Here is a 13,700-nt window from a genome sequence, read left to right as displayed (position 1 = left end):
CTTTTTTAAAAGAAAGCAACAGCTGTTTTGCTTTAGGCAGAAGAAAGTTTCTTTGACATTCCTATTTAATCTGGGCACTAATAACAATACCCAGCTGCCCTGGTTCCTCTTGACTACTTGGTGCCTCTCCACAGCCTGCTGAAGAAATGGGAAGAAGATAATATTTTGCCCTACTTTGTTTTTGCTCTTTTTATCCATTCCTCAGCTGTCTGTGTACTGGGCATGTGACCTGTCCCTCCTCTGCCCCACAGTGGGCTTCCTGTTTGGAATCAGCCTTCCTTTTTACTGCTGGACAGGCTAGTTGTGTTCCGTGCTGACCCCTTGTACCTCTTCTTCACAGGTCCTCCCTTTCCCTGACCTCTTTGCTTATGTGAGCTTTAGCTTTATAAGGTGGCCTTTGGCTCTCTTTGGTCATGACCCTTATCAGCCTGCTCTTCTTTTTATAGATTTTTTCAGTCTGAGTGATTCCTATGTTTACCCTTAATCTAAAGTAGGAATTACTGTACGTATTACTAGAAGGTAATTGGGGAGACAATGGAAAACTAAGATTATAGCTGCTTGAAGAGTTATCCAAAGTCTGTCATGTCTCAGTCCTTTAAATAGCCTCAGTACCTAGCAGATGAAAAACATGTTTTTAAACACTGTGTTCCAACACTGAAATGACTTAATCTCTAAATAGATTCATGTGAAAAATTCTATTCGTAAATGGGGGAAAAAAAGCCACAGTTCCTTCCCTACTAAAATTCTGTTCTTGCTGATGCTTTTCCTGTTCACGTGAGAAGTGTCTCCAGTACATTATGAAGACTGACAGTGTGTAGTGGTACCAAGTCTAGCTGGAGGCCAGTAACAAGTGGTGTATGCCAGCAGTTGATATCATTCAGCATCTTCCTTAATGGTCTGGGTGATGGGGCAGAGTGTACCCCCAGCAAGTTTGCTGATGATACAAAACTGGGAGAAGTGGCTGACACCCCAAAGGGCTGTGCTGCCATTCAGAGGGACCTCAACAGGCTGAAGAAATGGGCTGACAGGAACCTTGTGTGATTCAGTGAATGCAAATGCCAAGTCCTGCACCTGGGGAGGAATAGCCTCATGTACCAATAGATGCGGGGGCTGACGGTTTGGAAAGCAGCTTTGCAGAAAAGAGCCTGGCTTAAAGCAAATAAGTAACTGCTATGTCAACAAGTAATTTGTTGGAGAAAGAGTTTAGTTCTTGGAAAATGTTTTTGCTTTTTAAAAATTCAAATACATCATGACTCTTCATAAAAATAGCTTATTTATGTTATGTTTTAGAGTACTGAATAAAGTGAGTATGTTTAATTTGAAATCAAACTAGCTGCTTAATCACAAACACTTTACTTTCTGCTTGTTGAAGAGCATTAGGGGTTGTGCTGGCATTACATTGCTTTTTTGGTTTTTTTATGGCTCCATTATCATGGAATGCATACTAGGTATTTTTTTGTAAGATCATCCAGAATTGGATCCAGTGCTCTATTTTGCAGCTGTTATGGGCATGATACACAAAATGAATTGTTGTGAGAAGTAGTAAGCAAATTGTAATTTCTTGCCATAAACTGGCAGGACTAGTTGCCACACACTGGAGAAGGGTCAGAGGAATAAAAACATTGTTGGTTTCTCAGTAGCTGTAAGTGTTTATCCCTTAAAACTTTTCAAGTAATTCTGGGAATTCTGATTCATGATTTCTGAACTTGCAATGATGTAGTAGTAATTTGATTAGTCATGAATAGACATCTGATGTAATCGGGTCCCATTTTAGGGAAGGCTGAATTAGAATTGCAGGGTTTTTTGAAAAACAGTTTACTTTGCTCTTTGTTCTTCAGCTCAGCAGGATTAAAACCCAACTAATGAAGAATGATTCTTAAACAGCAGTCCAAGCAGAACTCTGAGCAGTCTAGTGCCCTCCATTCCTGTGCATTTCACACTTGAGATTGACTCTATTCCGGCTGGGTGATAGGGATTGTGTGTTCTATAACGGCTTCCATACCTATGGTGCTTTTGTCTTTAAGCTTGTGTGTGATTCACTGAGTTCCTGTGCTCCTGTTGTGCAATGCCACCTCCCGGATTAGTTGCCCAGAAAGTCAGTTTAGAAAAATTTTTCAGCCTTTTGAATCTTAAGGTGGAAAACCAAGTCAACACTAGCTTATAATCCTTTGCAGTTGCTAAGGTATGCTGTCTTCTAAAGTTGCTTTCCATAAAATTTGCTTTCAATAAGATCTGTGTAGATTTTCTTCTGGGCCAGGTAAGGAAATACATTTCTGAATTTTATGTCAAGACTCAGCTGTGTTGGAGCTCTACACTTGAAAGGGTTGTAGATAATTTCCAGAAGAGTAACATGAGAATATTTAGCTGTAAGCTTTTGTCTTGGTAAAACTCCAGTTAGTTCTGATGCTACATTTCAGTATGGTAACATTAGTCTTTCTCTCCCTTTTTTTAAATTGCCAAAATGTTGTCTTGACATTTCAATATTGGATAGGAAATACCTAATCGTGTGTGTTTGTTTTCCTTGCCCCCTTTCTTTTCTGCCATAGAAATCCGCTATGCAACCGTGTACTGGAATAGAGCTCAAAAAACACTTCAGGTCAAGAATATACTGGACAGGAGTGGAGATGCCTATGGTTTCTACAACAACACTGTACAGACAACAGGCTGGGGAGTGCTGGAGATCAGAGCCGGTTATGGCAGTCAGACCTTAAGCAATGAAGATATCATGTATGCAGCTGGCTTCTTGGAAGGCTATCTCACAGCTCCGTAAGTACCTCAGGAAGCAACTCAATTTATGACACTTCCAGTGGATTTCTGTACTTGTGAGTTTTTTGTTTGTTTGTTTTTTCCTTTCCCTTAGTTCCCATCCATTTAAACTAACTGTATGTTTTGCAGTTGTGTGCTCTTCTTTTAATTAGTAGCAGGTATGAAATACAGCCTCTTCATTAGGGGGTCAAGGTGTGCCCTCCCCTTCTCATCTTGCAGGCTCTCCTAACACCTTTGTGAGATAGATGAGTACTGTATCTGTACTACTGATTAAGTAATGTAATCACAGAACAGTGTATGTGTAAGGAAGTGCGTAAGCCTTATGCTGTAAATAATTACAAAAAGGAGTAGCAGAAAGAGTAGTTATTTTCCCAGCCTATAGTTAGGTGACTGACCAACAACAGATGAGACAATTGAGAGCAGATCAGGCAGAGAGAAATGTTGCTAGCAAGGGCTGCAGGGCTTCCTTAAGAACCTTTTTCAGCAAACACTCTCAAGAAACTGCTGGGGAGCACATGCTGAAACTTCACAGCATGGGGAATTTAGTCTCTCTTGGACAGAAGGAAAAAAAAATGCTGATATAATGATAGTCCTGAAGGCATACTAGTGTGTGTCTAGAAGGGTCAATAGGCTCCTGAAAGCCCTTTGAAGAGAAGATGAGGGACTGAGTCTCTCCCACAATGCAGATCTATGAAAATTGTCAGAATTTTTTACTTAATACGAATCTAGAGCAGTTTTTTTAAAAAAAACAAAAACAAAAAACCCCCAAAAAACCCACCCCAAAACCAAAAAACCCCACCCACCTAACCAAAAAAACCCCTCAATCCAGAAATCAAACAATAACCAACCAAAAAATAAACCCAAAACCAAACCTTGTTCTTTCCTTGACTAAGTTGGAAGACAGAATGGCACTATGACATACTAACATACTCTAGCTGGTGGTATAGTGAAGAACATGACGTGTGGCTTGTTGTTGAACAAGCTCCATCTTTTCTTCTATCAACTTAGTCATAGGAAAAGGAAAAGTCCAAAATTCTGATGCAAGGCTGAGAAATAATTGGATGTGGTGACATGAATTTGGCTCCACCAGCTTTGCTTCCAGAACACTGAAATAAATGCCCGTAGGCTACACTAAACAGGGCAGCAGGGGAAGGTTGTCTGTCGAACAATTGTCAGATATAACTACTGGACCAGATTATATTAATTTAATTAGTAAGACATTTTAAGATTAGTTAAGATTTATAGATAGTTCTCTGATCATATGATATGTTAATGTGAATCTCTAGTAGACTTTGCTGGAGTGGCAGATAGGTCTCTGGACAGTATGAAGGAAATAAAATGAAGTAATATTTGTTAGTAACAAAACGCTTCTGAGGGAAAAAGTAAAGGAATCCCAGAGTTCTGAGTGCACAAGCTGCACTCTGGGCAGGAAAGGAAATGGAGTAGATTAGAGATATGGATGTATGTTGTTGGATTATTTGGCATGAGATGTTACTGTTATGCACTGTTCAGTTTATGTAAGCTACATATGGATCTGGGGAATGCTAGCATGATGTTTAGAATATTGTTAAACTTGGTATTGCTCAACAGAATTTAAGGCTTTACCTAGGTGTGCTCATCTCTAAGTGGTTAAGCTTAAGCTCTGTCATACTACATAAAGAGCTCGATCCATGCTAAGCCCAATTAGATGGCAAGTAATGTTCTAGGAGCAACAACCCACACCTGGTTCCCCTTCTGCCTTCACTGTAGATTTATAAGTCTTCCTGGCTGTCTTTTAAACAAGTTTAAGTATATGCCTATTACTTTAAACATGGTTTGAATGTGAAACAGTGTCTGCAGGGACTTCATCTGATGTCTTAGTCTATGCTTAGGTTTAGGGGAGAGAGTCTTTCCCCTTGTTTTTTTTCCCCCATGGGTGTCAACTGAATATTCCTGGAAGGGAAAGTACTCACAAGTTCTGCTCAAGGTTTTTGCCTTTTCCAAGTCAGGTGCTTACAGAGGTTGGTTTCTAGCCCTAGCTGTTGTTACTGCAGGCTGCCAGCTCCAGCACTGAGTGACTCTTTGTAGAGAAGTGGATATAGCAGAAATAGTAATGAACAGAGATCTTAAAGGCTGTGGAAGTGAACTGAAGGGTTTGTATCAATGAGGAAAAGTAGTTGAGACTACCAAAAGTTTGAGACTTTGGCTTTTAAGCAAAGTGGGAAATTAAACTATTTTTAAGGGGTTTAAGTGTGAGAGTGGGTTAAGATGCAAAACCAGAAGTAGCCAAAGCCTTTCATTTCTGAGGAAACTTTCAGGAAATCCCACTGAGAAATCCTTTGAAAGTGCAAAACCTGAAAATGCTTGCCATCACTAAAGTGGCGATCAAATATACATACCATCTGAATTTGGGTTTTGGCTATGTCTTTGCATCATTGTACATCTGTAACTGCAGTGGAAGCATATTTCTCAATGAGGTTATTAATATAAGCTTTTTCTGTCAGGTCTTGTAAAGCTATTTAAGATAAAGAGCTGTTCACCCTGGAGAAAAGAAGGTTTCGGGGAGGCCTTACAGCAGCCTTCCAGTGTCTGAAGGGGCCTACAAGAAGGCTGGGGAGGGACTTTTTACAAGGGCAGGTAGTGGTAGGATGAGGGGTAATGGCTTTAAACTGGGAGAGAGTAGGTTCAAATCAGACATTAGGAAGAAATTATTTCCTGTGAGGGTGGTCAGACACTGGAACAGGTTGCCCAGAGGAGCTGTGGATGTCCCCTCCCTGGAAGTGTTCAAGGCCAGGCTGGATGAGGCTTTGAGCAACCTGGTCTAGTGGGAGGTGTCCCTGCTGATGGCAGGAGGGTTGGAACTGGATGAGCTTTAAGGTCCCTTTGTATCCATACCATTCTATGAAAGAGGGCTTCTTCTGAAGCTGAGAACCTGTTGAAAATGCTCCAGCTAAGGAGCAGAGGTGAATTAGTGATGTACACCCTTGACCCATGAGAAGACAGAGAACCTATTACTTCAGGTTTTAGCTGTATGACCTTGGTGGGTTTTTATTCAGCAATCTGCAAGCTAACGAATCCTGGTATACAGTGTGTTTGCAATTTCCTGAACTGCAGGAGTACTGAGAACTCACTAGGTCTGCAGATGTTAAGGTTGCTCTTCAGAGCTCTATTTCTTCTTCATCTAGCCTAGAGATTCAAAGAATCATAATTAACATGCAGGCAGATGTTCTTTCTTTGAGATAGTTACACAAATCTTGAGAAGTAAAACTGAGAAACAGTCTTTTCCAATTTGTGACTCTGTTCCCATCAGACCGCCTGGCCCATTCAGCCTGTCTTCAGGGAAGCTCCCTCGCATCATCACAACTTCTCCTCTGAGAAGGTGTCTCTAAGCACTCTGCTTTTGCACACATCAGTGCCCACAGTAGCTGCACAGAGCTCAACCTTCCTTTTTAAGGACTTGGTAACAGCAAGGAAGAGTGTAACACTGTGTTTAGCTGCGGGGAAGGCTTTATTTGCATCAACAACCAAGTAGCTACCAGAGTGAAGGCTCTTGTGTGGCTTGCCTGTACAAACACTACCATGGGTGGCTCTGGCACAGCCCTCCAATGTGAAAATACTGGGCATGCCTGGTGATTGAAGTGCCCTCTAGTACATTGTGACCTGTAACCTGAGCAACTACAAGTTCTCCAGCTGTCTTGCATCCATTTGTGGTAATGACTCTGTGAAGGAGAAGTGACCCAGGGTGGCTCTTTGCAGAAACCCTGAAGTCCTATTAGGAAGAGCTCTGATGTGATGCATTAATAGGAAGGTTACATTGCATGCCTGATCCTAGGTTGAAGTACAGTTTCCTGCAGAAGCTGTCTGGTGAGCAGGAGCTACATCTTGACAGTGCCTACAATTTGGAGACCTTCAGGAATTCCCAGCTAGCTCAGTTCCTGCATTACAGTTGGGGCATGAAGGACAGTTTCTAGACACAGCTAGGCCTTATCATATAAGCAAGAGAGTAACAAAGCATCTCTTAAATGTACGCTTTGTCCTTAGTAGGAACCTAAGCAGAATGTAAGGCAAGAAGATAAAAAAAACCAAACAAAAAAACCAAACCATGCTGGGAAATCTCAGCTCTAGCTGCATAGGTCTGTGGTAGAAAAAGCAATAGCTAAGCTGGTCAGACCCATTTACCAGTGAAGATAGAAACACAAGCCTTTTCTAGTACATGATTCATCTTTCTAGTGTTGGCACCTGATTCAGATTGTAGCTGTCTATTTTGAAAACCCATAGTTAGAGTTTGGATAAATCTAATTCTAGTGCCTGTAGTGTCTGGAGATCTAGACTCTTGTTTTTATCCTCTGTCTCTCACCTCTCTGTAAGGTCCAGCCCTGTCATCCAGCCAAAGATGTTTGCTCTGATTTTCTTGGATATGAATTCTCTTCCCCCATTACAAACAGAGAACTGTTAATGAGGCCTTACCTTACTTGGGCAATGGCAGAGCCCTTCCAAATCTGTGACATTAAGCACATACTTTTAATCAGTTCCAATTGGGACATGCCAGGTCTAAGAGCAGTATTTAAATTTGAAGCAACATTAATTGTACTCTTTTCTGATATAACCTCAGCTGACCTGAGTCCTGTCATTTGAAGAAGCAGGGCTCCTCTTTGCTGTTTTTAGTCTTTGAATTCTTGTCCCAACTTTGTAATTGCCTTGCATTTGACCTTAGATATAGTTGCAAAGCCTTACCTTACTACAATGATCCAATTTACTTCAGAGGATAATACTCTTGCAAAACATGTAAGCTATGCATATGGAAGCTTTGTTAAGGCAAAAAATAGGGGAAATATTCTCAATAACCTTAGGCATTTTAAAAAAATAGTCAATTCCATGAATTGTCTGTCCTCTGTTAGCACATCATAGAATTATAGAATGGCTTGAGTTGGAAAGGACCTTAAAGATCATCTAGTTCCAACCCCCATGCTGTAGACAGGGTTGCCAGCCACTAGATTAGGCTGCCCAGAGCCCCATCCAGCCTGGTATTGAATGCCTCCAGGGATGGGACATCCACAGCTTCTCTGGGCATCCTGTGCCATTGCCTCACCACCCTCTGGGTGAAAAATTTTCTCCTAATATATAGTGTAAATCTCCCCTCTTTTAGTTTAGAACCATTGTCCTATCACTATCTTCCCACGTGAAAAGTCACTCTCACTCCTGTTTATAAGCTCCCTTCAAGTACTGGAAGGCTGCAATTTAGTCTCCCTGGAGCCTTTTCTTCTCCAAGCTAAACAAGCCCAGCTCCCTCAACCTTTCTTTGTAAGAGAGGTGCTCCAGCCCTCTGATCATCTTTGTGGCTCTCCTCTGGACCTGTTCCAGCAGCTCTACCTCTTTCCTATGTTGGGGGCCTGGATGCAATACTCCAGAGGCCTCACAAGGGCAGAGTAGAGGGGGACAATCACCACCCTCACCCTGCTGACCACCCCACTTTTGATGCAGAAGAGGGATATAGAAAAGGGAAGGCCATTAAAGAAATTATCTTCAGTCCCCTGATTCTAAACTAACCCAGAAAGATATTACTGGTATAAAATCTGCCTTGTGTTGTATAACCTTTGAGTGCAAAATGAAGAGTAGAGCTGCTGGTTGAGCCTGGAAGCCTGATCATCTATCCTGGCCAGTGATTAGAGTGGTATCCTGGCTGTTTTTATCCTCCTCATCTAGTTCTCATCCCTAGAAAGCCAGCTGCTAGGTGGATTGTCTCATGGTATTTGCTTCTCTTCTCTTAGTGCTATGAGAGCTCTGACTTGTAGTGTGGAGTATATTATGCTATAATTTCCTTTCTAAAATTACTTGGGATTTTTATTTGCCAAATTCTCTGTGACTGGAGACATGGAGAATACTGATCTGTCTCTTCATCTTTCTTGTCCCCTTCAAAAGTAGGTTATAATTGTGGCATGTAGTCTGTGTTAAATGGGAGACAGGAAACTCTAGAACTAAAATTGATACTGCAGCTGCAGTTTCATGAAAGGTGCAATGGTGTCAAGCTGCAGAATGGTTCCTTCTCTTGCCCCAACACTTCCCTGCAGATCCGGTCCCCTCAACCTGTATCTGCCCTGGCAATGATCAGGTCCTTTCATCCATCAGTTCATCTACTAACACAGTAGAGAGCTGCCTTCTTGCACCAGCTCTCTTGCTTATCTGTCTACATAACAACCCAATTCAAACTGCCACAAAAATAATTCACATTTTTTGCTGGGTTAGTGTTTTGCCTGAGTGTATGCAGACAATTAGATTTGTTAGTCAGAATGGTACCAGAGCTGAGATAGAAGCAACAGGGTCATGCAGCCAAGTATTTAAACAGCTAGGAATGGGGCAAGGGACAGAAAGAGAGAGGAGAGAAGGTCAATGGATGGTTCTCTAATAATGACCAAACCATTCAATCTTCTCTGGGTGTATTCCCTAATTATGCCCTGAGGAAAACTGGGAAGGGCTCCTGTCTGCATCCCTCCCAGAGGAAGTTGCCCTCGTGCATTTTAATACAGGGAATTCTGCCCTGCTGGCATGTGCTTTCCTTGAGGCTGGTATCCGTGTCTTGGTTCTGGTTTTGTTTTCTCAGCACTTGATAGGAACTGATTTCACTGATGACTGATGTACTTTTGACAACTCCAGATCTCTGCTGATTTCCACTTAGAGCTAAATATTCCTCTCCCCACCTTTTTTTTTTCTTTTTTTTTTTTTTTTTTTTTTTTTTATTTTTTAGTGGCTGAAAAAAATGTTGGTTAAATGTTTGACCCAAGTTAAGAAATGTTGAAATTCTGTTTTGGCTTGAATCAGATTATTACATTTCACCTAAAATGGAAGAGTGTTTTTTAACTTCTGGGCTCCTGAGCAATTTTTGGCAGTTGATTTCATCTTGAAACATAAAGGATTTCACTTCAACAAAACAAACAAACAAAAGTCCTAACGAACCAATAAAACCCTTACAGCTTTTGTTCCTATTAGTTAATGGGGATGAAACAGCTAACCAAATTCAACAACAACAACAAAACCCTGCCAAATAATTTTGGTCTCTATAAAGTTGAAATCTGTTTAGGCCTGGCATGGGTGGGAGTTTTTGTGGGAACATGTAAGATCAACTTACACACACTTTAAAATAGAGATATTTAGCTTAATCAGAAAGGAAGGAACATGGCTAATGGTAAATAAAACCTGCTAGGTATCAGGCTGAAATTATCTCTCACAACTGAGTCAGCAAATTTATATTCTCCTCAACTTTGTTTTTTGGTTCCAAATAGAATAATTCTCCAGTAAATGATTTCTATTGTGCTTTAAATTAATGTGCTAATGCTTTCAAGATGTTTCTGGCCTACAAATATTCTCCAAGTGTGAAGTTTTGCTATCTTTCTTGCTTATCTTTCCATTCTGCAACAGTTTGACCAAGGTTGTTTATTTTAAGTTAAATTTCAGCAATCCATTTGTGTTATGTTTTGCTGTTTGTCATGCATTGAAGTAATTTCTGTGATAAGGAGAAGCTTACTTTGTGGACTGTGTTGCTTGTCTATCAATGCTTGGTCAATGGGTTGGTAAACAAAAGGAAGGGAAGATGCAAAAAGAATAACTTCTGCTACTCTTGTTCTTTCAGGCACATGTATGACCATGCTGCAAATATGTATCCACAGTTAATTAAGAATCCCACCGTTCGAAGTGGAGTTCAGAATTTTATGGCGTATGTATTTACTTATGTATTGATAAAGAAACTATTCAAGACTTAAATTTGGAGGATGTCAGAGTTTTCAAGGGTTTTTTATTCTCTTCTTTTGTGGCTAAAGAAAATGTATGCTTCCTTTCCCTCTGATTGAATGCCATTGGTATGAAAAAAAAAAATACATAAGGAAGCTAATTCTGGTTCTTTCAAAGAAATGTTTAAAACCATTGCTACAAAGAGGTGTGGATAATGCCAATGAATTCTGAAGGTCATTCTAGTAAAAATCCTTTTCTAAAAAGCTGGTATTTTGAACATGACATTGAACAGTGTGTTCTCCTGGCATGATCATCTTTTTAGCGTTGTGTATCCTTTCCTTCCTCCGTTAGGTTAGCATTTTGTTTATTCTACCACTGACACAAATTCTCTTCTGATCACAAAAGTCCTGATTCCCTTTTCTCTCCAGCTGTATAAATCAAAAGTAATTCTGCTCAAATAAGGCAGCTACACTGGTGGGAAACTACAAGTGGGAGAAGAAGCAGACCATGTACTGGGAAATTCAACTGTGATTACCAAGTATTTGAATCTCCTTAGACTTATGTTTTCTTCCATTACAAATACTTCCATGAAACTTTGGTCTTTTCTATCATTCTTCAGCATTGCTGTCTTCCCTGTGAGAAAAATGGGATGGCTACCATATCAATCTATGGGTTTTTTCCCAGAATGACTCAGCATAGCAGCTGTATCCCCCAAGATGTGTAGTTGGATGGAGGGGGCAATACCTTGTGTTGTTTTTCTATTGCTGATATCCTGGACTCCTGTATCACTGCTTTACTTTATAGCAGTTTTGCAATATGGGCTGCTGCATTGTCCTGAAAGTCTTTAGACCTGAATGCTCTGACTATATGTCTGTTTTCCCTGACATACTTCTTGTATCCTGTTACTTCCAGAAAGCTAAATCTGACTGGTTTTATCACCCATATAGTGCTGGAACAGTTTGCTTCCTTGCCAGGTTCATTCTCTGTTTTGGGGGTGGGTTTTTTTTTGTTTGTTTGGGTTTTTTTCTGCTTTACATAACGTTGTATGGATAGATACAGGAGGATGGAAGAGGCCTGAATCTGGTCCTGAGTTACACTAACACCTGTGGTTTTTCTGTGGCCCTTTGCGCAGAGCAAAGGAGGGAGCTCTGGAACATCCGTATCATGTTGGCTGCTCTTGCCCTAGGGTCTGTTCAGCACGTGTTCATGCTGTATCCCTTGGTTATTTGGCTGGTAACCTCCTGATTGGATTTGGCACATGGGTTAGTTGTGTTTGACCACCTCCCACCTTCTCCTCAGAGGAGTATAGCAGTGGTTCTTAGGCAGTGTTTGAGCACCACCAGCAGAAAGTCTTCATTGCACTTGTACCTAAGGGGAGAGAAATAGGCTCTTCAGAGGTCAGTCTATTTTATCCTTAACCAGGCATTTAAAAGGGAATGGTTCATCTGACCTGCCAGATGCTTGCTGCCCTTTACTGGCTCTAAGGGGATGCTAGATCTGAGGTAGCAGAGGCCCCCACAGAGGTGGAGTCCGACTCTTTCTTTGATACTGAAGTCTGGTAGAGGCACACTACTGCAGGGTATGTTGCGTGCATATGAACATTTACACCCAGACAATATAACATTCATGTATGCAGGATTTCCAAAACATGATTTGCCTCAAAACACTGGGCAGGTTGGGTCATCTGGGTGATAATACATTTGTCCCTTCCTTGTATTATCAGTTATGCTCTAAAACAAAACCAAGAAAACCCCAACCTGTTTGTTCCTCTGCAGGAAACAAGATCAATGGACAAGACAACAAATCAGAAATAATAAGGATGACCCCTTTTGGAGGCATGCTGGCTATATTATTGCCCAGTTGGATGGTCTGTACATGGGAGCCCTCGAGTGGGCTAAACTACACAAACAAACAGTAAGATTACTGCATCTCTCTTTCAGTAGATGGGAATGGGATGTCAGAGGACAAAGATGGGAGAAGGGAACCTATGGACAAGACAACAAATCAGAAATAATAAGGATGACCCCTTTTGGAGGCATGCTGGCTATATTATTGCCCAGTTGGATGGTCTGTACATGGGAGCCCTCGAGTGGGCTAAACTACACAAACAAACAGTAAGATTACTGCATCTCTCTTTCAGTAGATGGGAATGGGATGTCAGAGGACAAAGATGGGAGAAGGGAACCTAATAAAAAAAAAAAAAAAAAAAAAAGGGGGTTCAGTGGCAAATACTCATTCTGCGTGCTGTTCACAAAAATTTCAGTGGCTGTTCAGTGTAGGTAATGTGACTGAGCACTCGAGTCATGTACTGCAGCTCCTTTGCACTGGACTTGGAACACTGGGAACTTGTGCTGATTAGATAGGGGGTGACTGTTGTATCCATGTGTAAATGTTGGAAGGACAGGCACTTCTAAAGTGCTCACTCTCATCACTTTACAATTTTTATTAAGCAAATGACCCCCTAGTTATAAAGGGGTCTGCAATAGCATGAATCAGCATGTAGGGAGTGTATTAAAGCTTTCATTCTTATTTCCAAGCATCAGATTTCAAATCTTAAAAGCCTTTCCATTTTGAAGTATGTTTTATATTGCTAAATATCTTTTCCTTTTTTGTATTCTGAGTCTTCCATTACAAAATATATGGTCAGTGTTGCAGCAGGCCAACTGGGATAGGGTTTTTTTTTTTTTTTCTTAAATTTTAAATTAAATTACAGTTGTATTCTGGATCATCAGCTGGTGTGCAATAGCAGAGCTCCTTTAACTCCAGTAGAGCTATCGTAATTATACTGCTGTCCTTAAGTCTGATGTCTAATAGGTTTCTCAATGTGAGAGGGAGGACTCTCACATTATAGTTTGACCCCTTTTGTCTTGGTTTAACCATATAAAGAATTTAGAAGTTGGGAGTGCTACATAATAAACAGTTGAGTTTTAGTAAAATGCACATCTCTCCTGTGTAGAACTTGCTCTGGGGTTTTCATGAATGGGGAGTTGTCTCAGATGAAAAGACAAGACTGCTTACAATAATGGGCATGAGTTATAGGGAAGATACTAAGAAACTTTGACTTTCTAGGAAAAGAACTAATTAATTCTCTTTCATAACAACCATATCTGAAGAGGCCTGCAAAGGTCATCAATTTTTTGGCTACTTTAGAACCCTTTAGATTCAGATGCAGGAAAGGAAAAGTGCTAGTTTGTTTGAACTATTTCTTTATCATAGGCATGTCCTACCTGCAA

General features: G+C 40.7%; 1 protein-coding gene across 1 annotated transcript; it reads left to right on the top strand.

Moving 5' to 3' along the window:
- Positions 1-2,546: 2,546 nt before the first annotated feature.
- On the top strand, positions 2,547-12,406 carry LOC104531313 (phospholipase-B 81-like; the record flags this gene model as incomplete). The annotated part of the gene is made up of 3 exons (XM_029087022.1): positions 2,547-2,766; positions 10,370-10,453; positions 12,243-12,406. Coding segments are annotated over 3 exons (468 nt in total), but the record flags the coding sequence as incomplete, so codon positions are not given.
- Between the last annotated feature and the right edge of the window lie 1,294 nt (positions 12,407-13,700).

Source organism: Antrostomus carolinensis, unplaced genomic scaffold, assembly GCF_000700745.2.
Source record: "Antrostomus carolinensis isolate BGI_N321 unplaced genomic scaffold, ASM70074v2 scaffold4849, whole genome shotgun sequence".
NCBI lineage: Eukaryota > Metazoa > Chordata > Aves > Caprimulgiformes > Caprimulgidae > Antrostomus > Antrostomus carolinensis.
Note: the sequence above shows the minus strand (reverse complement) of the source record. Positions and strands in the feature narration are given on the sequence as shown.